At 43.2% G+C, this 22,926-nt stretch overlaps 2 protein-coding genes across 6 annotated transcripts; one reads left to right on the forward strand and one right to left on the reverse strand.

Moving 5' to 3' along the window:
- Nucleotides 1–330: 330 nt before the first annotated feature.
- Nucleotides 331–8,292, reverse strand: malt3 (MALT paracaspase 3). 2 transcript variants are annotated; one of them, XM_060061932.1, is made up of 15 exons: nt 8,136–8,292; nt 7,845–7,917; nt 7,613–7,737; nt 7,335–7,473; nt 6,977–7,152; nt 6,675–6,771; nt 6,141–6,176; nt 5,838–6,041; nt 4,918–5,095; nt 4,744–4,818; nt 4,422–4,549; nt 3,336–3,485; nt 2,166–2,320; nt 1,730–1,849; nt 331–1,546 (listed from the first exon to the last, which is right to left on the reverse strand). In XM_060061932.1, exons 2-15 carry the CDS (start codon nt 7,885–7,887, stop codon nt 1,235–1,237), a joined length of 1,938 nt encoding a protein of 645 aa, XP_059917915.1. In that variant the 5' UTR covers nt 7,888–7,917; nt 8,136–8,292; the 3' UTR covers nt 331–1,234. The 2 variants fall into 2 exon arrangements, with proteins under 2 accessions (XP_059917915.1, XP_059917916.1); XM_060061933.1 differs by having other exon boundaries at nt 8,132–8,282.
- A 682-nt stretch (nt 8,293–8,974) lies between these two features.
- On the forward strand, nt 8,975–22,850 carry alpk3a (alpha-kinase 3a). 4 transcript variants are annotated; one of them, XM_060061840.1, is made up of 15 exons: nt 8,975–9,414; nt 9,700–9,990; nt 10,473–10,505; nt 10,874–10,995; nt 11,611–11,728; nt 11,822–13,145; nt 15,560–18,323; nt 18,796–18,943; nt 19,395–19,522; nt 19,622–19,657; nt 20,085–20,359; nt 20,494–20,582; nt 20,684–20,901; nt 21,154–21,202; nt 21,293–22,850. In XM_060061840.1, the coding sequence occupies exons 2-15, from the start codon at nt 9,860–9,862 to the stop codon at nt 21,636–21,638; spliced, it is 5,781 nt and encodes a 1,926-aa protein (XP_059917823.1). In that variant the 5' UTR covers nt 8,975–9,414; nt 9,700–9,859; the 3' UTR covers nt 21,639–22,850. The 4 variants fall into 4 exon arrangements, with proteins under 4 accessions (XP_059917823.1, XP_059917825.1, XP_059917824.1 ...); XM_060061841.1 differs by lacking the exon at nt 8,975–9,414 and adding an exon at nt 9,426–9,601; XM_060061842.1 differs by lacking the exon at nt 10,473–10,505 and having other exon boundaries at nt 8,976–9,414.
- Nucleotides 22,851–22,926: the final 76 nt, after the last annotated feature.

Genomic DNA, 22,926 nt, shown 5'->3' on the forward strand with positions numbered 1-22,926 from the left:
GCATTGTTATGGTTGTAGCAATGTCCATGAGCCGAATCACAATAAGTGTAGTCTAGGCTACATTAGTGTAGGTTATAGCCTACCTGTACGGGATACATACTGTATACCAATAAAGGATCTTGATTCCTGAAATCTCTGAAACATTTGAATAATAAAACGGACCTCATCTTCATATACATACGCTAAAATCAATGTCCGTAGAACATCGATCTTGGAATACTGAAAGCAGAATTATCCGACTTAATTAACAATTGCAAATTCCAAACAGTCAAGTGAAAGCTATTTTTTCTTTCACCATATTGTAGTCTCAAGACTATGCAATTCAGACTGTTTAGTGTCTAATGTATTTATTTGCTCAGAAACGGCATATATAATACATAATATAATACACTTGTCAAAGTCCATGCACATCCCCAGCTAATGTCACACAAACAGACAGCTTTCCCCTCGTTCACATATCTTTCTTTACACGTTTATAAATATGATTATTTTCCACATATATTCCCCTATATACTAAGGAATGAAACTGAGATTGCCTCTAGCTGCACAAACTATAAAATTGACGGCAATAGAGAACGAAAGGTAGAAATTGCACGAGACAGACGTTTCTAGGTTATTGTTAAATTCCAGATAAATTATAACGAGAAGAAAGGAAAAAGCAAATCAAACTCCTTCCAAGCTAAAATGGAAACGACATTCGTATCATTCAACTCAGATCAACTGATAAAGAGCACATGCATTATAAATTACTTACTTCCATAACATAGAACAATACAACATAAATTAATGTTATTTAAAATCCATAAGATTCTCAAGGTAAACCTACAATGAAAACATGCATCTTAGGAGCAAGGGCTGACCTCTTATCTGACTCCCCAAATGGTGTGCCTCCCCACTATTAACAACACATTGTTAGAGACAGCTTAGACCGCTTTCAACCATTGTATTGGACCTGCGATGCTGCGATACTAGTTGTAAAAGAGCGACACTATCCTACAGAGGGTAATATTTCATTTCTCGCAGCTTGACCAACATGTTGCTATAATAGACCTTTATCACAGAGCCGTTACAGTAGGAGTGAACGTTTATCATAGGCACTGGCATGTCTCCGGACACATCATTAACTCAATGAACTACACTTGTTTTCACTCCTTCAACACCTCTGTGATAAAGGCCTTTAGCCCTTATTCATCGTTAGCGGCAGGCTTTTAGCACCAAAACCCATTCAACAAGGCTATTTCCAATGTTCATTTTCATCATTCTCTTCTGGCTCTTTGCTCCTTGCGGCTATAACCTCCGCTTTCCTGGTGAAAGGCCGACATTGGTAATCCAAAGTCTGTTGGACTGGGGACTTGCTGCTTGAAACGTTGTCCAAACTTCTTGTGGGTGCTGCGTCAAGCATCTTGGCGGCGCCCGTATGCTGCTTCTTGTATAGTCCCCATGACGCCACTAGGGGGCGCCCTATGTCCTTCTGTTGGCTCTCTTTGAGGCGCAACTTGCTGTCCACGTGTGTATAGTGTAGGTCTACGTTAATAACCAACGAGCCCTGTCAGAATAAATACAGAAAAAAACATTCACTTGATCAGAATCTCTTGTATAGACCACAAAGTGTGTGTGTGTGTGTGTGTGTGTGTGTGTGTGTGTGTGTGTGTGTGTGTGTGTGTGTGTGTGTGTGTGTGTGTGTGTGTGTGTGTGTGTGTGTGTGTGTGTGTGGGGTATGTTTTAATACCTGGAGCTTTTGAAGAGAGCAAAGCCTAAGGACGCAGTCCGGGCTACCAGTACCAGAGCTGATGTGTATCAGACTGTCGACCTCTGAACTACCTGGGCCGGAGAATATGTCCTCCAATGACTAAAGAGAATGATGAATTAAAGCAGTCTGTTAACATAAATAGGAGCACCATCCATATTCACTGTCAGCCAACTATATTATTACACATACATTAAAGATAAGAAGGTAAAAATCTTGCCTTACCAAAAAATGACAGTGTTCAATCTAAAGCGAGATCAGTAAATAGATAACAGTATTTTCCTACTTGTCATTGTGTCAAATTGTTTATACATATTTCATACACCCCAAGAGATGTACAAACAAACGTTACAATGTGTAGCTCGACATGAATACATACAGAGAGCATAAGGCCAGAGGTAACAGCTGGACGACTCACAGGTTTGCTGGAGAGGGTTACAGAGCAGTCCTGGGTTTTCGGGCCAGTGTTCTTCACCGTTCCAAAGACAACCAAGACATTGGAGAACAGCGCAGAGAAGCTGACCTCCACCTTCACGCCGCACGGAAAGGACAGCCGCGTCTTACCTGGTAGTGCTTTAGAGAGAAAGAAACAAGACAATTATATACAATTTATGTTTAATCTAACGGACACAATCGAGACGACAGTCTCTCGGTAATCCTGGCCGGTTATTCTAAGCAATATGTAGCACCCAAGTGGGTGCTACATATTGGTGGTGGTTAGTGAGGTCCCCCCTTCACTTTAGGCGTCTTTGAGTGTTATTAATTATTATTATTCTTCATGTTTAACCTCTGTTTTCCTTTTATTCCTAGTCTGTTTTACATAGTTTTGAATGATGACTATATGCTCTGTAAGGTGACCTTGGGTGTCTTGAAAGGCGCCTCTAAATTAAATGTATTATTATTATTATTATTATTGTCTAGTGGGATCCACACCAAATAGTTCTATGTAATGCAGCCTTATCTTCCATGGCGTCGGACGCGGAGATGTGACGTCACCCGGCATGTGACGACAAGTTTTAAAGAGGAAGCCCTTATTTTGAAAACGGGGGCAGTAAAGCCATTTCCACCCACAGAGCCGTACAGTCGACAACGTGCTACAGATTTCCTGTTTCATCTCAGCCTGAGCAATAAGCCGCTGTTGTGAAGAGAAGGGCCGACATCCCACACAAAACCACAACACTTCAAACGGTCTCATGCATCACACACGGGTTCAGGGTAACTAGCACAGTGAAAGGCCTAGTCCCCGTCCGATCCTTCTGACACACTCCGAGAACACGTCATTCAATCACCCAAAAAGTTCCATTCACTGAGGCCAATCTCCCAATTTGCCTTTGTGAAATGTTTAGTGCTATATGTTATACACTTTCTTTCAGTAGATTGGATTTAGAAAGTAAAACATTTTTTAACATCTTTTAAATAATAAATGAAAGAAGCCTCATTCCAGTACATTCCATCTGAATGAAAAGGGACACATCTAGATATCTCCACCAAGCTGCACGCCTCTTGTCACCTCAAAGCTATGCTGCAATGGGGCTTAGGTTACAGGAGCAGAGGAATAGAGGAGCAGGTCCATAGTGTACTAGCATACCATTGGCTTGTCTCCAACAGGTGTCCCGTAGGTGGAGCTCCCGGGTGTGGCCTGTGGTCCTGATGCGGTCTGTGAGGGAGCGGGGTTCCTTCAGGGTGTGTTTGATCTCCACAGCCTGCTTCCCAGTCACCAGGGGGTCCAGACCTAAATCTGGGAGATGAAACAAAAAGACAGAAGAAGGGAATTCATGAATGCTTGCCCCTTTTTAACCGAAAGACACAGCCTGAGTGAGGAGATGAATGTCGAGCCCTACACTAGCACTAGGATAGCCTTTTGAAATAACTTATATCTTGTGGCATTCAAAACTCACTTGAATCTCCTTAAAGAAACAAACATAATATAGTGCTAACTATCTTACAGTTGGTCTCCCTCTATCTGCCCACTATCTCTCCCTCTCTGCTTCTCTCTGACACCCACATACATCCACACACTTCTGTCACAAAGTTGTGCATTCATGGCGGCGGGGGCTGATTTGTGCGTAAGGCCAAGTGGGTGGAGAGCTGGCACCACAACCGACAGAGCAGCTGTCTGCAAGCCTCAGGTTACTTCCTGTTCTTCAGCCAATGGCGGGAACTTCCAAAGACAGAGGTTGTATCGTGCAAAGCAGTAGCAAATGGAAACGAGGCCAACACCAAAGAAGTAAATACACTGAATTTATCTGAAATAGTCAGGTGCTATGAATCTGAAGGAAAGAATCCCCAAAGAAAGTCGTCTAATTTAGCAGCAAATCAATCTAACCTCATCCTACTGTTTGGGATCAGTTATACATAGATATAAATCACTGGAGGTTAATGGCTAATAGCTCTAGCATTTAGGATACTTCTGCCAGGTGTTAACACAGTGCAGAGTACATACACACACAAAGCATTCACTAGTAAAATTAATTAAACTCAAATCTCACTCTGACCAAAGGGGTTGTCTACTTACTATACATCATCTCACCCTAGCCCACAGAAAACCCCCTAATGATTGTAGTGCAGCTGCTTTCTAAAGACAAACCACTTCACACAACGTCTCGCTATCTCCCTCTCATGCGACACTGCGGCTCATGTGGCCCAGAGCCAACGATTGAAGCAAGGCACTGACCTTCAGACACCTGCTCCAACACATGGGTGACCTTCCTGTTCTCCAGGATGTGCTTGTTCAGGTACTTGGTGAATATCCCAGTGCTTTTCCCTCCGTCCTGCACCTCAAAAGCCTCAGCGTCTTCACATCTGGCACAAGGAAAGAATAAGATCCATAAATAAGTAGTATGGGATGGAGGAGTCTGCATTGATGGATTGATGTTCATGTTTTTAATAATTCTACGTATGGCTTGGGAAGATGTTTGTTGTTTGGTTCCTACAGGATAGGTTGACTGATCCATACTGCACTACTATGATCTTTATTCATTATTTGGGGTACTTACGTGGCATACCCATATACGGTGTTCCCGCTAGGGCCCAAGGCCATGATTTCCGATGCAGCGCACGTTTTGTTGTACCTAAAAATAAACAAAAATGTAGCTTTTAGTTCAAAGAAAATCCTACTTGTCGATGAGGAAAAAATGCAACAGAGAAATCTATTTTTCCAGCCTACTTACCATTTTCTGCATGTGTCAAGTAGGACTACACTCAGAGCGGTTTGTTTCTCCTGCATTCTCAGCATGATCCTCTGAACACACACACAGTTGTCAGGCCGGTAAGGTTGCGGGGCATCCACTGCCACCAGGTAATTCCTCCCCGAGTGTTCATACCCATGGCCAGCATAGTAGAACAGTCCTGTTGCAAACAATAAGCTAACTCATCACCTTATGCTATTGTTGTACTATGAGGGCATTCTTCTTTAAACAATGACATGAGACATCATGACACATTCTTTACACATGCATCAAAAAGGCCTCAGCTCAATCAGTGTATATAAATTAAAGTCCATGAAATCCATACAACAATTTATAATATTATATATGATAAAAATAGAATAATATATAATTAAATAAGGATATAGATAGAACTTTTCACTACATTTGAAAGTCCAACTTACTTAAGAGAGTTTGTTTGCAATCATATTAACCAAACTTAACTAGGACAAATGGCCCGGGAAATAATGTTTAACCTGAGGAGATAAATATTAACTCATAGCCGCCCTATTCTGGCTTTCCTCAGCTCTCTAAAACAATAAACTATTTGAGGCCGTAAGATTAGTGGTAGCACTGGAGTAAGGGTTAGGCTTTGAGCTGGTCGTGTTTCGAGCCCCCCTACTTATATAGCATGAAGTAAACAGTGTACTTATGAGCACTGGAAACGACTGAATCATCTCCTCATTGTCAGGCAAAGACCAACATTTGTTTTCACCTCGGTAACCTGCCCACCCAGAAACATATTTAAACACAGATTAACCCCTTGTCCCAACCGTATGGCTATCACGACGCACACTGTTTGTCGGTATGACAACGCTCCCTATCATCAGACGCATCGGGTGGAGCTCAAACAACGACAACGAGGAGCTGTGAGTTCCACTCACCATACACTCCGCGGTCCAGCAGGTCCAGGAACTTGTCGATAGCAGCCTTCATGTCTTCCTTGGTCAGGTCTATGAGGGATACCACCCTGAAGCCCAGCTGCTGCAGCAGGTTCCCCAGCTCATGCACGTCCATGGTGGGGGCCAATAGGCCCGGGTGGTGGGCGTAGTTAAGGTTACCGATGAGCAGGGCCACTTTGTCCGTTGCTGACACAAAGAGCAAACCAGTGTTTGAGTGAAAGGGACAGGAAGGAATAATGATAGCTAACTAAAGTGTATTTCATCTTGTATTCCATAGGATTTTACCTGTGGGTGTTGGAGGATGAAGTTCATCAGTCGTAACTGAAATAACACAAAGGACTATTTGCAAATATATACATTATATGACACTCTATCACGTGTGGTTGACATGCTTTTTGAGGTTGTTTATACAGCATGATAGAAACTAAGCATAATATAAGTGGTAAGAGAAAAAGATACCAAATATTATGCATTAATAAAAAAACAGATCTGCACTTAAACTGGTTGCACTTTTGGTTGTCATTTCCTTTTTTTAATAAATCTATAAATAGTAACTTGACTTCCTTTTTAGTGCCAAGTAGAGAAGGGGAAGTACCTCCAATCCCAAACAGTGGAAAATATTGTGCAACAGAAAAATACTAACATGATCTAAAACTAAATACTTGGAAATTGTTGGTTGAAAGTGGAAAATCTTGAGAAAGCCTGACAATGGAAAGTTCAAAGGGGATGAAAATGAAAATCTGAAGTTCCACAAAAATTCAGTCTTTGGATATGGAGACAAAACGATCAAGGGACCCGAACAGTTGGACCTGGGCGTACCTATTCTAATGTCCACTGCTTCCGTCCACCTCTCCTCCAGCACGTTGGACACCGAGCAGAGGTATGTTCCGCCGTCATCGGCTGTCGTTTGCTCCAGCTACACTCGCGACCAAAGGATCATAATCATGTTATTACTTATGACCATCATAACTAACATCAAATCTTATTATGAATTGATGCGACACGCTAGACCTTTTTGAAGAACCACAACCACAGCTGTGAGTCTCGTGACACAACATCACACGTTCATAAAAACAACTTTGTAAACGGTTGTCATTTGATGACCAACAGCAGCTCTTTACCTCAAAGGTCTCGCTGTTCTTGTCCTGCAGCGGCAGTCCGTTCCTGTACCACTGGTAGTGTGGCGCGGGGGAACCGAACGCGGCGCAGCGAAGGGTGACTCTGTGGCCCACCTTGACCTTCTGGGACTGGGGGCTTAGTACAATATGGGGCTCACCCTGCCATGCTCTGGGCATGCCTGTTAGGGGTGTGGGTAAAGAACAACATAACTTAGTTGAGTAATAATTAATAATTAAAAAAATAATTATTAATTTTGTATAATAATGATTTAAACCCATATATAAACCATATCACTAACTTTCGATCAAACAAAGTGATATTTTTACTACACACACTTATCATATTCATATCAATTCATACCTGGCTTCACAATATCCAATACTTTCACACGGACCCAGTCACTAAAGACACAGTTGCAGAACTGGTCGTTCACACGACACACGTAGAGCTGATTCTGTTGAGCCTTCACTTTCAGGTCAGCTTGAGTGCCACCGATCACCTGAGGGAAGATGTATTTAGAATTGAGCATGTAAGTAGTGTGTAAGGTAGGCCGGTGGAGGGTTCAGACTGCTGATGGAGGCATAGTATGGTTGTAGTTTGTGGTTTGAGGATGTTCACGAGCAAACCATATTGCTTACCTCTTGTTCGTTTTCTGTAAACCACTGGTAGCTGAGGATACCTGTTCCTTCGGCACGAACACTCATAACCACTTCATAGTTTACTGGTACACAGACAGACACAGGATGGCGAACTATGGCAATATCTAAAGTGGCAGTGGAAAAAAGTTTCAGTTAACTTGAATCATATTATGTTGTTTTGAAAGGCCAATGGGTGTGGGTCACATTACAATATTTATATATAGACACATACCTTTGATCATGTTTCGTAAGAGCTTCGATTTGTTTTCACTCATCACTGCATGGTCTTCTTCGTTTTGAGATACCTGCATTGCCATAATTGTTACAGGTAAAACAAAGCTCTTAAAATGTGTTTGTAAATCTTAAATTGACCTCTGGTCAACATCTGTTTTTCTTCATTTCATGAAGAATCACACACAACAGCATATATTTTGCATCATAATGATAACTTACTAAACGTCAAAAGTAAAACAGAGCATCACGACAATGTATAACGATCACAATAACAAGTTTACGTACATACCTGCCGTAAAACGATGTGCAGTGGGGTATCACACGTCAAAGAAGAGTGCCTTCTTCAAAATAATCTCGACAACTTCATACCAAAAAGTAATGGTATGTTCTCTTCTTCTGTGCCCTCCTGACATCCCTTTCCCGGAATACCAAAACAAACACCACCCACATTACCACGAACATTGTAATAAACCAGACGCGTCGGTGACACCCAATCACATGCTTGTCACAAACTTGGAGATACGCAGAGCTACAATAAAATACTATTTATATAATGGCTACATTGAGAAAGGTGTTTGGTTTCGTTTAGGTTATAATGTAACGTCGAGAGTAAATTTAAGTTACAATCGCATGACGTTAAAAAGTCTGTTCAACGTTTACTTTGGATTTGGAAACTACATTAGAGTTATTACGGTAAACAAAAGAGAAGAAAAATTACGAAAGTACCGGTAAGTGGGCGTTCACTGTGTTCAGAAGGCTGAGATTTTAGGCTTTGAAACCTAAGCATTTGGGCCAACTTGAGGCAGGATAATCAAAACAAATTAAGCTAGAGACAGCCATAGATGATAGGTAGCATTAGTAGATAGTGATTGCTTTGTCTATAAATTGTGTATACAATAAAAAAGAACAGGATTAGTTTTGTCTTATACAGGTGTAACATATAATATCTTAGGCCTATGTTATGTCCATGCTACAGCCCCCTCTTCTACAAACAGAATGATGAAACATGATAATTGATCATGTGACGTAAACAACGAATTAGTCTTGTGACCTTGGGTTGCAATGTTTTTGAGCTCGAGGCCAACTGTTGGGCTCGAAGACGTCATCAGCTGCAGAGCTCACATGCCGTTCAACACTTAAACGTCTCACTGCTTAAGTGTCTCACTGCTTAACTGTTTCACTGCTTAAGTGTCTCACTGCTTATGTGTCTTACTGCTGTATATGTGAGTGTGCAACGCAATGGCGTTTAAAAAAGAAAATTTCGCGGGTGAAATGTAGATATATAAGTAGTTTCCTTTTGAAAACATGTTTTTTTTTTAATATTTTCCTTTTCTGTTTTATTTTTCTCTATGTTTGTGGGAGAAATATGCATTTTGTATAGTTTGATTCTTAGCTAAATTCACTGTCTAGATTTCGGAAAATGTGATGGGCACTTGCACCTATTTGTAGGCCTTCTATAAATAGGGCCCTGCTGGCAACACATGCAAGACTATGATTGGCAATTGCAGTTTTACAAGTAGGACTCATAGGAATAGAGGCTCTCAGAGAACACAGTACCCATCTCAATGGTAAGCCAAAATCCTTTTCTATGTTTTACGTTTTACAGTCGTTTGGTCGGAGAGATACTTGGAATGTAAAGGGCTTGTTTGACAAATAACCGCTCCTGAACGGCCTGATAGTCGATAGTATTTATAACCCTCTCATATGCTAGGACTTTGTTTGGTCAGGGAGGACATGCACCAATAACACTTCATGGTGTGTTTGGCTTTTGTTATGTTCATTATCCAGCAGGTTCTCACACAACTCAAAGTGTAACCAAATGTAATAAATGTTTCTCTTTTGGTTTTCTGCAGTTCACTCAACAAACTTCAACTCTAAACTGGAGCACTGTTATTTGTCAAGCTCTTAACTCAAGGATATTTAGACTGAAGATTATTTTCCTTTGACCTCTCTGGGAAGCTGTTTTTTCTTCATAAAGTGTGCTTAAACATTTGTGATTCACTTAAAAAAACAATGACGTCCAGAAGGCCAATGACTCGTTCTTACTCGGGCAATGGAAGGACAAGCAGCTTCGAAGAGGAGGGCAGCTCTTCCAACAGAGAAAGCCGCAATACCTACCTCTCCAATGTCAGGCCTGAGAACAGGTATGGCTCCTTTTCAAGTGTAATCCATATCCGACAATATATATTCTTTCTACAGATGGTTTGATGTGAGAAACCGTATCAATAGGTTCATTGAACAGTGGTGATAGGCCTACATTATTGGGGCCAATGTCTTGTCATGGTCACATTCCACAAGCTGCACTATTCTTATAAGTCATTGCGGCTAGAATAATATCAAATATGCAAACACATAAGGATATCATTTTAATTGCACAAGAAGAGTTATAAAACACATTTAACTCCAACTTTAAGATACTCAAAAAAATAAATGATTAATTGAAGTTCAATTATTTTTCCTCCTTTCATTGCAAACTAACTAATAAATACAAATAAAATAAGATTGGTTTGGTTTTTAAAAAAAACATTAATTCACATTTCACTTCAGCAAACAGGGTTCCAAGCAAGATCATTACCCCCAAAAGGTTGTTGATTACAGTTCCTTTATTTGCCTCCTCTTTGAATAGCTATTCAAGGCATTCTCACTACAGGCCACCGAGGTAATCCATACTTTTAAAACATTGCTCCTCACTAACATCTTAACCACACGTGACGGTTTATCCCAGGAATGAACACTACACACGTTTTAACAGCGATGTAAGTCCTTGTCATGTCATGTTTCCTTGTCGTTTTATTTACTGACCGATATTGAACCCGATATTAAACCCAACGTTATGTCTTCCTGTTTGTTGGATTTCTTTGTCCTCTGTAAGTAACTGCTGTATCACTTATTAACGTATCCAAATGTCAGTCTTTCCCTCCCAATTCGTGCTCAATGAACCTTAGCTGGAATGTGTTATTAGTTAGCAAAATAAGAGAATTCAAATGATGCAGAAAAGGAAACCTAATCTCTTTCTTTTCCCCACAGGAGCACCTTGTGCAGCGTGATGGCGCAGCTGACGGAGGACATACAGCCATCCTTTGAGAAAACGTTGAAATCAAAGGCAGTCTCCGAAAACTGCAACGTCAAGTTCACATGTGTGGTGACTGGTAGGCTCACACTTGAACCATCAACCTTTACACATTTTCAAGTCATCACTTGCATTTGTGGCTGAACGATTTCAGAATGTGTGACAGGATGTGGTTAATGAAATCTCAACACAAGCCTGTAGGCTACGTAGGGGCTTGTCAACAACCCGGCATAGTTTTTTCTTGTTTTTACCTTTACAATTCATTGCATCATTTAGACATTATGTATGCACAGAGGCAGATGAATTGTATGTAGTGGCAAAAATTATGATGCAACTTCCACATCAAGACAGGTATTTCAACAACCCACTAAGATTTTGTTTGGCAATCCTGAGTCACAGACCATGACACAAAAGCTTCAACATCTCCATTTGAAATGATTTAATGGTGGTTTTTACGATTAAGCAATTTCTAACTAGTCATGGATAGAATTCAAGTTTCCCTTTCCCTTAAAATTACCCCAAACCCTAGTACCGTATTCATAATAACGACCTCTTACACAATATCATAAAACTTATAGCCCTGAAAGTGTGAGGTTTATTGCATTTCCTTGGGAACTTCATTGTAATGTTTATTGCAAGGAGGTGCACATTTGTCTGTCATAAGGTATCTTAATCATTACATTTTTTAATTAAGGTTACCCTGCTCCAGAACTGACATGGTACAAAGACGATATGCAAATGGACCGGTACTGTGGACTGCCGAAATATGAAATTAACCGCAATGGAAAAAACCACACTCTGCAAATTTACAAGTATGTTAAACAACCATTTCTACCAGACAAACACCTTTATGTGTAAGATGACATTTGGGGAAAGGATAATAAGGTGATTGTGTCTTCGTTCAGCTGCACACTGGATGACGCGGCCATCTACCAGGCGTCCGCCAGCAACACTAAGGGCATCGTCTCCTGCTCAGGAGTTCTGGAGGTGGGCACCATGAGTGAGTTCCTGATCCATCAGCGCTTCTTCGCCAAGCTCAAGCAGAAGGCCGACAACAAGAAGAAGGACTTGGAGGGCAGCAAGAAGATAGAGAACGTCCCCAAAGAGCAATCAGAGAGGAGCCCTCAGCGCCCTCCCAGGAAGCGTCCAGTCCCACCGCCACCAGCCAAGGAGGAACCCCCAGCTGTGGAGCCAGTTGTGGCTGCCGCCTCCGAACCCAACGGCGCCAGCGCTGACATCGAAGAAGCAGCCCCTCAGACCCCCACAGCCGTTATCATGGAAAAGAAGGATGACACAGATGCTTCACCCAAGGATAATGTGGCCACAAAGAAATTAAAGATTTCCAATGGCGTGGATGGAGTTACCGCCAGCGCTAGTAGCAGTAGAGGTCATGCAATCGTCAACGGCCGCCAGAACTCTTACGATGGCGGCATCAGTTTAGCACAGTTCTTGGCCGAGACGGTCAGTGCGCAGGCTGTTGAGGAGAAACAGGCGGAGAAGACTTGTGAGATGGACGCGTCTGTGCAAGGGCTCAACAAAGAAGACGAAAGAGAGAAAGAAGCCAAGTGTAAAGAGGTAAAGGAAGTCGAGAAAGTGAGCGTCCACGTACAAGAGCACGAACGGTTGAGAGTAAGTGAAACAGAATTACAAGTTGAGAGAGAGAAGGAAAGAGAAAGGCAGACAGAGTTGCAGCGCCCGGTAGTCCATCGTACCCATTCGCCAGCCCCAAAAAGTCACAGGAGAGGTCACAAGGACCATGAGCACCATAATATCCAGGCTTCCCTCACCTCCGTGCTGCACTCTGTCAAGGACTTTTTCTTTGGCAAGGGCAAGAAGGACTCTCATGATCATAGAGACAATGAGGAGACAGAGGACTATAACTCTAAAACTCCACCAGCAGAAACACCACCACAAACACCACCATTGCCTCGACTAGAGGACTGCAGACCGCATCCAGAAGAGGTTTTGCCCATGGAGTCGGATGAATCGAGGGAACCTTCACGAGTCGTGGTCACAGAACCACATGTAGAGTTACGGAAGCCATTGACCGCTCAAGGAGTTGGGCCTGAAGTTATACAAAAGGAACATTTTCCAGCACCAACGCCACAATCAAACACTGGAGTTGATTCCTTTGAGCCCAGGGTTAAAGAGGTGGTGATGACAACACATGCAGAGCACAGAAGATCAGGAGAAGCAGCACCCATGTCTGTATCTCCCGTTTTCATTAAGGTAAGTTTCCTTCTATTGATTATTCTAATAAGAGACCGTGTCAGAACATACAACAGTGTTCTATAGGTTTAACCAATGAATATTGGCGTCGTAAGGTTATAACAATATGTGAACAGTAAAGAGTGAAGTTACGCACACATAGAACAGCGACAATGGGCCTTTCTTACCTGACATACATAGAAGTGGAAATACAATTATCTGTACATTCACACCCACACAATAGCAAAGTACACATGAGATGCATGATGTGTGGTTCTTATGGTTATGTGGCAGAGATAAGGATTAAACCATCCATTCTTGGGTTGGATTTGCACTTCAAAATAAGCTCCAAGACTTCGAGCATGGCGGGGGGGGAGGTGGGGGAGTTCAAAGACACATTTTGCGCAAAGGACCTCTTCACATTGAAAACATTCCTTGCTGCTCCCTCATCTTAAAATAACTTCTTTCTCATCTAGAAGGGGGGGGGGGGGGGGGGGGGTTGGTTCCTTCTGCATGGCTGATTTGGCTGTGCCTCTACCCTCTATCTCTCTCTGTTGAGATAGAATGAGAAATGGGAGGGCCTGAGGCCTCACGCTTGGTTACTGGCTAGATTGGAACCTCCACACAGAGCTGAAGTCTACTTCACGGCAGACTAACAGACTGAAAGACTAACACCCACATACGGTTAGGCTAGCGTGCCTTGTTGAAGAATCTCTTTGAAAAAATAAAACGTTTTTATGCAAGGATATCATAATTATTATTAAAAAATAAATAATAATATTAAATGTGTAATGTAAGGCAAATATAGCCTATGGATAAACAGCTTGTTAATAAAATGAATTAATTGTTGATAACAGTTACAGAATATTGACTGGTATTATGTTCTGTTATTACAAATCTGATTCTTTGACGATGCAGTTTGAAATCAAAACGTAATCATAATTGTGCAGTTTAATATGATTCTCAAAGTTGCATCTCATCATTTTAATTCCATTACAATCCTGAGGTGGTATTTATTTGACATCTCACTATCTTCATTAATTTGAAGTTAACATTTAATATTTCTACACCGTGCAAAAATAAGAAGCATTGGCAATTGAGCACCTAGACCTATTGCCCAAACCAGGGCAACACTAACTGATTGTTTTTGTTTGAATATCTTTCCCCATGGACACATGAAACCACAACTTTCCCTATAATTGTAAATCAGGAAATACTCTCTTCAATACTCTCTTGATACGTTGAGAAGGAAGTGTTTGCAGACTGAGACTGGAGTGGAACTTCCGTTTAGACAGCTCGCTATGGTTTTGGACAGAAGTCCACTTTTAGACAGAACGTGACACCGTTTCACATCCATTGCGTTTGGCATCCTCATTTTTCTTGGTAGTTACTTTAATCCAATCATGTTGTCACGAGTCTGCGTGCAGTTCCCCTCTTCTGGGGTACGCTACCTATTGACCCTGGCAGTTAAACTTGACCAGTACAGAATGTGAATGACGCATGTAAACATGTTATGCATACCCAAAACCCTGCATTAAATTACATATACACCTAGTTCAATGGAAAATTATCTTTGTTTTACTTAGTATTGCTAGATAAGTGAAAGTGCAATTCACGGTCCACACGTTATGTGTGAGTCACACACGTGGAATGAGTTTAGCTGCCTTGCCTAACACAACAATGACTTTTTCAGTTGCTTAATTATTTGAACTCCAACGAATCCTTCTATAAACAATACACCTGCTTCATTATGTGGGAATTCCCCTGTCATGGTTTGACAACGGGGGTACAGCAGCAACAATTTCCTTCTCACTTGGTTTCCCCAAACCGGTTTCTTCAAACTTAACAGACTTTGCAATGTTCTAGATGTTAAGTGTATGTTCACTTTCAGCTACCTTAAATATGAGATATAGGTTAGTGCTCAGGTATCTTGACAGGTCATAAACATATAAACATCGTCAGATATGTACTTCATTACAAACAATGATGTATGTCCCTGAAAGGCTGAACATATAAATACAATATATTGCATTAAATAAACTGAAGTAATAGATTTGGTCTTTCAAATGATTGATTTTTGATCGATTTCTCTTTGATTGACTTCAGTCTTGAGTCACTGATGTCCCCTAATCTTAGGTTGTGGTTGATGAATATACGTCTCAAATACAAGTGATAATAAATGTATTACACTGGCTGACCTATCGTTTTTGAATAGGTTGTTCAGCTAAAAGTATTTACTAATGCAGTACGTTAGCATTCATTCTTGCTTTAAAAATACTAACAAATTATGAGTAGGCAATAATAAATTATTATATGTGTATTACCAATATAATCTCTGATATAATTAACCCTATCATAAGATATAATTAAAGGGCTTTATTTGAATGTCCATGCAATTGAAGCTCATTTAAACCCTTTTGATTGTTTTTTTGTAGGAAAAAGAAAAACTTCCCCAGAAATTATGGATCACGGAAGAGTTCGCTTTAACCCAGAAGATCTCAACTGTCCCTTTGCCAGTACCAACAGTTGAAACCCAGATTGCACCTACGAGAGTTCTCCCAAGCTCACCTGACACCCAAACCCGGGCCTGTGGCGAGGCCTCCACCCCTGCAACACTGAGTTACCGTACGGTAGAAAGTGCGCCTCTCGGTTCCATCAATGAAACGGTCCCCTGCTGCCTCAAAGCAGCAGGGGACCAACTTCTTCATGCTGACGCCACTGTGGAGACAGGCCCCTCGGAGCCCCAGGACCATCCCCCTCCTAACTATCCACTGATGAGCCAGACGGTCCAGGAACAAGGGGAGATTCAAATAAATGAAACCCGGATGGATACTGCTTTGTCAGCGCCTTCTTTGGAAGAGCAATCAGTATTTGATTCCGCATTTATGAATCAAGTTCCTATTCCTATTATCATCGTACAGGCAGACAAAATGGTGTCAGAGAGCATGGAAGTGAATAATACTCCACTTATTCAGACTGCGAACATTGGTGATCTTTCTACTGTCAACACAGTAGACATCTCTGAGAAGGGGGACTTCAAGATGCAAGAGGGAGGCCTTCCAGATGGGTCCGATAGCACACCGGCCTTTAATCTCAGTGTGACTCCCACACCGGTGTTGGAACAAAATGAAGACATAGTTCCATTACAGGAGCACCTCAGTTCTGCTTTTGACCAAAAACATGAAGTAAATGCTAATCTAGAACCGGAAGAGCTGCCTCTGTCGGAAATCGCTGAAAAAACAAGGGAGACACAGGGTAATGTGGGGCTTACCCTAATTATTGAGTCAGAGTCTAAAAGGGGAAAGGAGGGAGAGGTGCAAGATTTGAATGAACCACAAAGCCTCCTTGTGGCCCGGGCTGAGGAAGAAACTGTCAGGTTATCAGAGTCAGCCATTGTTGTGGGCCATCCAGACGACACTGGGAGCCGGTTGTTTTTGGAGAACAATACAGAAAGTGAACCCTCAAATTCTACTTCGGAGGACACCACAGATATTAAAGTCATTATCCCAGAAAATGTGGCAAATGAAAAGAGTATTAAAACAGGTGATGAAGTTAAAGAACCTGAGATCAAAAAAACATTGCTGCCATTAATTACTTTGACATCAATAAGAAATCCTCAGATTTTGCAAAATGACCGCAACGCTGATATTTCAATAACAATAATAAAAGAGAAAGACATTCTTGTTTCAAAGATGGACAGTTTATTGCCCAAGGAGACAAGTCTTCTGAATGAGGACGACAAGCCACCAGCAGACAAAACACAGGAAGGTGTGCAACTTCATGCCCAGACTGAAATACAACTCGTAGAACCGCACCGCGGTGAGCACACGGTCACGTTGGTATCCATTCCTGTTATAAATGTCTCATGTACGGATGAAAACCAACTCACGGTGGATGTACCTGTCTGTGTACCTGAAACAGACCCAGTCTTCAATGCACCAGTCATTGAAGACCCCAAGATACCTCTGTTGGTGGTGCCACCCATATCCATAATTTGTAATGATATTCCTGTTGAAAGCATTTCCGTGCCATCTCAACAAATGTACACAGTGACAGGACCCTACCAGGGGGGTGAAACCCATGTTGAAAGCCTTATCGCGCTTGAATCTCCCAGTCAGGCGCATGTGTTGAATGGGGCACAGACACCAGCTGGTGTGACGGCTTATACGCATTCCCCGATCAAAACAACGGAAGCCGTTGGTGACGCTGTAACCCACAAGAAGAAACCAATGAAGCGGGAAGAAAAAGAGCCAGATGCCCCTGGGTCAGAGCCCGCTAAGGACCATCCTCTCCAGCCAGACAAACTCCCCGTGGAGAGGCTGGATGTCCAGGCCCAGCCGACACCAGCCTTGAGCCCGGCTAGCCTTCGCCGGTTCCTCTCTCGAGCCGGTCCCCGCTCCGACTCCCCCACTGCGATGGCCGTCCCTGCCATCACCGTAGGGGACTCCCAGAGTGACAAGACAGGGGAGGAGCTGAGCGGAGGATCCACGCCGACCTCGTCCCTCTCCTGTGAGAGCAGCCCGCGGCTCAAGCGCAGAGATAGTATGTCGCTCATCCGATCGGCCACCCCAGAGGAGCTGGCCTCTGGTGCACGCCGCAAAATCTTTGTGCCGAGGTCGAAGGGAGAAGATGGAGGAGAGGGGGCTGGACTCGCAGTCCTGGGGGTTGCTGAGGCCCCCTACATGTCCCCCGGCCAGGCTCGGAGGGCTGCTCTCCTTCAGTCTCCTGCCGGACAAAATATCCCAGGGGTCGCTGAGGCAGTGACAAGGAGGGAGAGCCCCTTCATGTCCCCCGGCCAGGCTAGGAGGGCTTCTCTCCTACAGGCTCCTACTGTTCAAAATACCCCAGGGGTACCTGATGCCCTGGTGAAGAGGGAGACCCCCTTCATGTCCCCCGGCCAAGCCAGGAGGGCCGCTCTTCTTCAGGCTCCTACCGGACAAAATACCCCAGGGGTTCCTGAGGCTGTGTCGAGGAGGGAGAGCCCCTACATGTCCCCCAGCCAGGGTAGGAGGACCGCCCTCCTGCAGGCTCCTACCGGACAAAATACCCCGCAGCTGGAGAAGCGGTCTCCGATGCTGAACCGCCGCAGGGCCATGCTGGAGGTGCCCAAGGTGGTGGAGGAGAAGCCTGCAGAGGAGCCGGACAGCAGCAAGTCAGAGGAGAAGCCCGCGGAGAAGGAAAAGCTGGACCCTTTCAAAGGTAAACAAAATAAAATACTATTTGATTCATAATTACAAAATACATTTTGTGTTTATTTATTATGTATTTCAGTTACAAACTGACATGCCATTAGGGTGTTTTCCTAGAAACATTCCATCCAAATACCATCACACCAGAGGGGGACAGTTTGGTCATCTAACAGTCTGGTCTTCTAACAGTTGGATGATCAAAATGCTGATTCGTCATCATCAAATGTTTGATCATAGTTCATCTAACAGTTATATTGTAACTGTAAGATGAACTATGATCAAACTGCTGACTGGTGTGATGATATTGAGATGGAATGTTTCTAGTAAAGACTCAAAGTTTCCTTAGCCCCAGCCACTCCCCTGTGATCGGTGCACGTCATTGAGAGGAATTGCCAACATAAGATAGTCAAGAACCGCAGTACCAGTGGATCTTGCCCTTGTCCTCTGCCCCCCGTCCCCCCCGCCCCCGTCCCCGTCCCCAGCCCCACAGGTGATCCGCAAGATCAGGGGGGAGCCGTTCCCCGACGCCTCGGGACATCTGAAGCTGTGGTGCCAGTTCTTCAACATCCTCAGTGACTCCACTGTCAAGTGGTACAGAGACGAAGTGGAGATACTGGAGGTCCAAAGAAGGTACCCGTGCTACGATGTCCACAACAAGGCACAGACTACCCCCCCACCCCGCACAGACCTTTTATCTGTGGATCCCCAAATCCTCATCCTCACCGTGTAACTAAGGTTGAGTTAATGCTAAGTGGGTCACAGGGCATTCCCCCGCCTGGTCCCTCAGTTGAGCTCTCTGTTGAGCAGGGGATCTCATGTGACCCTGAAGCACACAGCTGTGACACACAGAGGTGACGCTCCCACCAGACACAGACACTGTAAGCTGATACACTGTTTCAACATCTCCAGGGGGCAGGGGAGGGGGGGGAGGCATTTAAAGTCTATATATGTGACGTTAGTTACTGTGTCAGCAGGATGTTGTCCCTCCGACAGTCACGCAAGCCACAGTGCAACGTTGCTCTACAGTGACCTCTTGTGGGTCAATGTTGTTTTTCTAATGGTTTTCTAATGTCTTTTTAAGTGGAGGAGATGAGAGCCAAGTAGCTCTGGCTATTGTTCAGGCGTCCAGCCCAGACTGCGGAGTATATGGTTGCACCATCAAGAACGAATATGGGACTGACACCACTGACTTCCTGCTCAGCATGGACAGTAAGAACCCCATAGTGATCTCCCAGATTTCACCTCAAATCTCTCATGACTATTCATTCACACTCCTGACCGTGTGTTTGTTGTTTCTCTGTTTTACAGTCTTATCTGATATGTTACTGAAAGACGATTTGGAAGGTAATCTATCAGTTTTTTATCAGTTACTTAGCAGTTAATCGTTTAATAGCATGTCATTTATGAGCAGGAAGGGTTAGGTTTGCCTTAGCAGACAGGTAGACTGCAGACATTGGGGTTCGAACACGTTGGCTGGAACACCCTGTCCACGTCCTTTCCTTAATAGTTAATAGCTTCTCTTCTCTCTCTCTCTCTCTCTCTCTCTCTCTCTCTCTCTCTCTCTCTCTCTCTCTCTCTCTCTCTCTCTCTCTCTCTCTCTCTCTCTCTCTCTCTCTCTCTCTCTCTCTCTCTCTGATGAACACATCTCAGTCATGTAGTTACCCATGATGCAGTTTGGGTGGGCTGTGGTGGGGGGAATTGAACATGGGCTCTGTGACACACCCCAACGGAAACCCTGCACGTGTGATGTGCTTTTATTGTGCGGCTCCAGTTGGGGAGGAGGTAGAGATGACCCCGCTGAGGTTCACCAAAGGCCTGGCCGACGTCAGCTGCTGGGGCGACAAGTTCTTTGGACGCATCATGACAAAGGTGTCTCACATGGGGGAGGGCTGTGCACACAAGGCCTGCAGGATAAAGGTCATCTACGGCCTGGATCCCGTCTTTGAGTCTGGGAGCACCTGCGTTATGAAGGTCCAAAGTCCCATCCCTTATGAGACCAAGGAGGAGCGTAACCTTGCAGTGAGAAACCTAGAAATGACTAAGCAAGTGAGTTGTGTGGTTTAACGTGAGCATGAATACATTATCCCATGACATTAAACCAAATCCCAATTCATGCATAATATATTATATCCTTGTTATTAACTCATAATTGTACATATCTCTTTATTTTGTCTTGCCAGGAATGCAAAATTCAAAACATGATTCGGGAATACTGTAAAATATTTGCAGCCGAAGCAAGAGTCATTGAGAACTTTGGCTTTTCACTAGAGTGAGTATCACAGACTTGAAGCTAACAATAAAACAAAACCTTGATATCCTACACAAGTGGAGGCGGCTGTTGACTGCTGGTGGGCCTTTCTCCCTACACAGAGTCCTGCCTCAGTACCTGATGTACCGGCCGGCTAACACCGTGCCGTACGCCACGGTGGAGACGGACCTGCCGGGGGTCTTCCTCAAGTACTGCCACATGGACACCAAGGGCCGGCTCATCACCAGGACCAGCTCGGAGGTGGAGCAGAAGTGCTGCACCTTCCAGCATTGGATCCACCAGTGGACCCACGGAAACTTACTGGTCACCAATCTACAGGGTGAGTTTCATCGGTTATTTAAGGTCAACACAAATTACTATTTATAACCTTACTATATTCCAACCATTATACAGATTGCTGTATCGATTTTTTTATTGTTATTTTTAATAGCATTTTCTTTATTTTTCTACTATCATTAGTCAATATTAGTCAATTATTATTATTAGCAGTGGTGTTATAAGTGGTGGTAGTAGTAGTATTGTTGTTATTAGTATAAACTCTAGAATCAACTGCATTTTCTTTCTTTTAAAGGTGTGGAAACAAAGCTCACCAACATCAGAGTTGCGACCAAGTCAAAGGGGTGTGTATTCGCACAGATGGATGCTAATGTGTTTGAGCTGCACAAGTTGACTTCCACCAGGGGCTGATCGAATGGCCTTGTGTGTTTCAGGTATCAAGGTCTTACGGAGCAAGGCTCACCGGAGCTCCTGGAGCAGTTTGCGGCCCAGCATCAGTGTAACTACTACTGTGGTCTTCTGGGCCTGCGTTCCCTGAAGGCAGTGGACAGTCTTCAGCAGCCCAGCAAGATAAAGGGCTCCAGAAGCCCGCTGTTGCAGCGCAAGCTGAGCACGAGCTCAAGCCCTGTACTGCAGCGCAGAGGGGTTCCTAGCCCCCTAACGTCCAGAAAGGCCACCGCTAGTCCAAAGGTGCCAAGGAAGGCTCCGGGGACTGAGGAAAATAACCCAACCGCCAAAGCTAACCCCGAGGGAACCTCTGAAACGGTCCTTAAGAGTTAGAAAGGGGGGTCCTGGTGAGACATCAAACTAACTTTTCTCCATGTTCAATGAATTTTGTTCACGGATGGCTCTTCTAAATATAACAATAGCAACAACCGTTTTGGTCAGTGGTACAGAGTGAACATCATTAACATTGATATGATATTAGATACTTTGTTAAGTGGTTATGTAGGGGAGCACAGGCCATTGAAGGGCTGGGTTTACCCTATTATGTAAAGTACTGTAAATGTCTCATTTACCGTCATCAGCATGTCCTTTATTGGAGCTACACTGGTCTCCCGCCCCTTACCTTCCACATGCACTGCTGAGATAATGTTTTATTGGGATGTTTTAAGGTACAAGGGTCACAACCTACAGATCCCAATTTGCTCATATTTTTAATATTTTTAATATTTTAAACACCTTCATCCTTTCATTTACTTTTGAGGCTTGGAGCCGGGAAAATTGTTTGAACACAATTTCAACACAGCTTTAATAAGATGTTTCAAGGTTAAATGTGACAAGCTGAGTAGGCCTACTCTGTAACACATTTAGTTTTCTATGTTTGTAGACATTCTTTTGGTTAAAGATTATCTGTAATGCTGCAGTTTTAGCCTACTCTGAGTACGGCATTACAAGATCATTTCTATTTCTGGTTCACATGTTGCCTCCTCGTTGTTGTCGTTTTTAAGTAATATGATTAAGTTGTATTGCCTACAGAACAGTTGTGTATGGTAAGCAGTCTATCGATAGCCAATCTTATGGAGGAATGGGAGTTGTTGCGTGAATAAGCAATTAGCGTTGATAAGGAGGACCCTAATGAGGAAGTAAATGAGTCATGAAGTCCACTTGTCGCAATCCTTGTTGACTTTCAAACACACATGCAAGGAGGGCTTGTAAAGAGAGCGTTCCATTCATGCCTTTTTGTATTGTTGTAATTTTGTATAATTATCTGAATTGTTACTGCTGAACTCAATGCCAGCACAACATTTTTTTTCTTATATATAGAGAAACAAAGAAAGAGAGAAAGAAGAACGAAAGAATAAAGGAAAAAATAAAGGTACTGATGCAAAAAGGATTTTCGTTAGGCATGATTCACTTTCAGACACTTTCAAAAACGGTGTCATTGAAACCATGCATATCGATGTGTCAAAGTTTCAGAAAGAGTGACAAGGATAGGTTGTAGAAGAAACGAACAGGTGACTGAAGTAATTAAAAGAAGCGAGAAAGGAATGTGTGTTTACAGAGTGGTTAATGTTCATTGACCACACTTTGGCCTGTCTCCGTTTATTTTGTAAGAATAAAAGTT

This window comes from Gadus macrocephalus, chromosome 9 (genome assembly GCF_031168955.1).
Source record: "Gadus macrocephalus chromosome 9, ASM3116895v1".
NCBI classification, from domain to species: Eukaryota; Metazoa; Chordata; class Actinopteri; order Gadiformes; family Gadidae; genus Gadus; species Gadus macrocephalus.

What these genes read in the sequence shown, in the direction of transcription:
- malt3 (XM_060061932.1), bottom strand. Translation starts at nt 7,887, where the DNA reads ATGAGTGAAAACAAATCGAAGCTCTTACGAAACATGATCAAAG. An exon ending in GTTGGAGCAGGTGTCTGAAG is followed by an intron (nt 3,486 to 4,421) that starts GTCAGTGCCTTG and finishes TTCATCTCCCAG; the next exon opens with ATTTAGGTCTGGACCCCCTG. An exon ending in TAACCCTCTCCAGCAAACCT is followed by an intron (nt 1,850 to 2,165) that starts GTGAGTCGTCCA and finishes CATTCTCTTTAG; the next exon opens with TCATTGGAGGACATATTCTC.
- alpk3a (XM_060061840.1), top strand. Translation starts at nt 9,860, where the DNA reads ATGACGTCCAGAAGGCCAATGACTCGTTCTTACTCGGGCAATGGAAGG. An exon ending in GTTCACATGTGTGGTGACTG is followed by an intron (nt 10,996 to 11,610) that starts GTAGGCTCACAC and finishes TTTTTAATTAAG; the next exon opens with GTTACCCTGCTCCAGAACTG. An exon ending in AACTTTGGCTTTTCACTAGA is followed by an intron (nt 20,583 to 20,683) that starts GTGAGTATCACA and finishes CTCCCTACACAG; the next exon opens with AGTCCTGCCTCAGTACCTGA.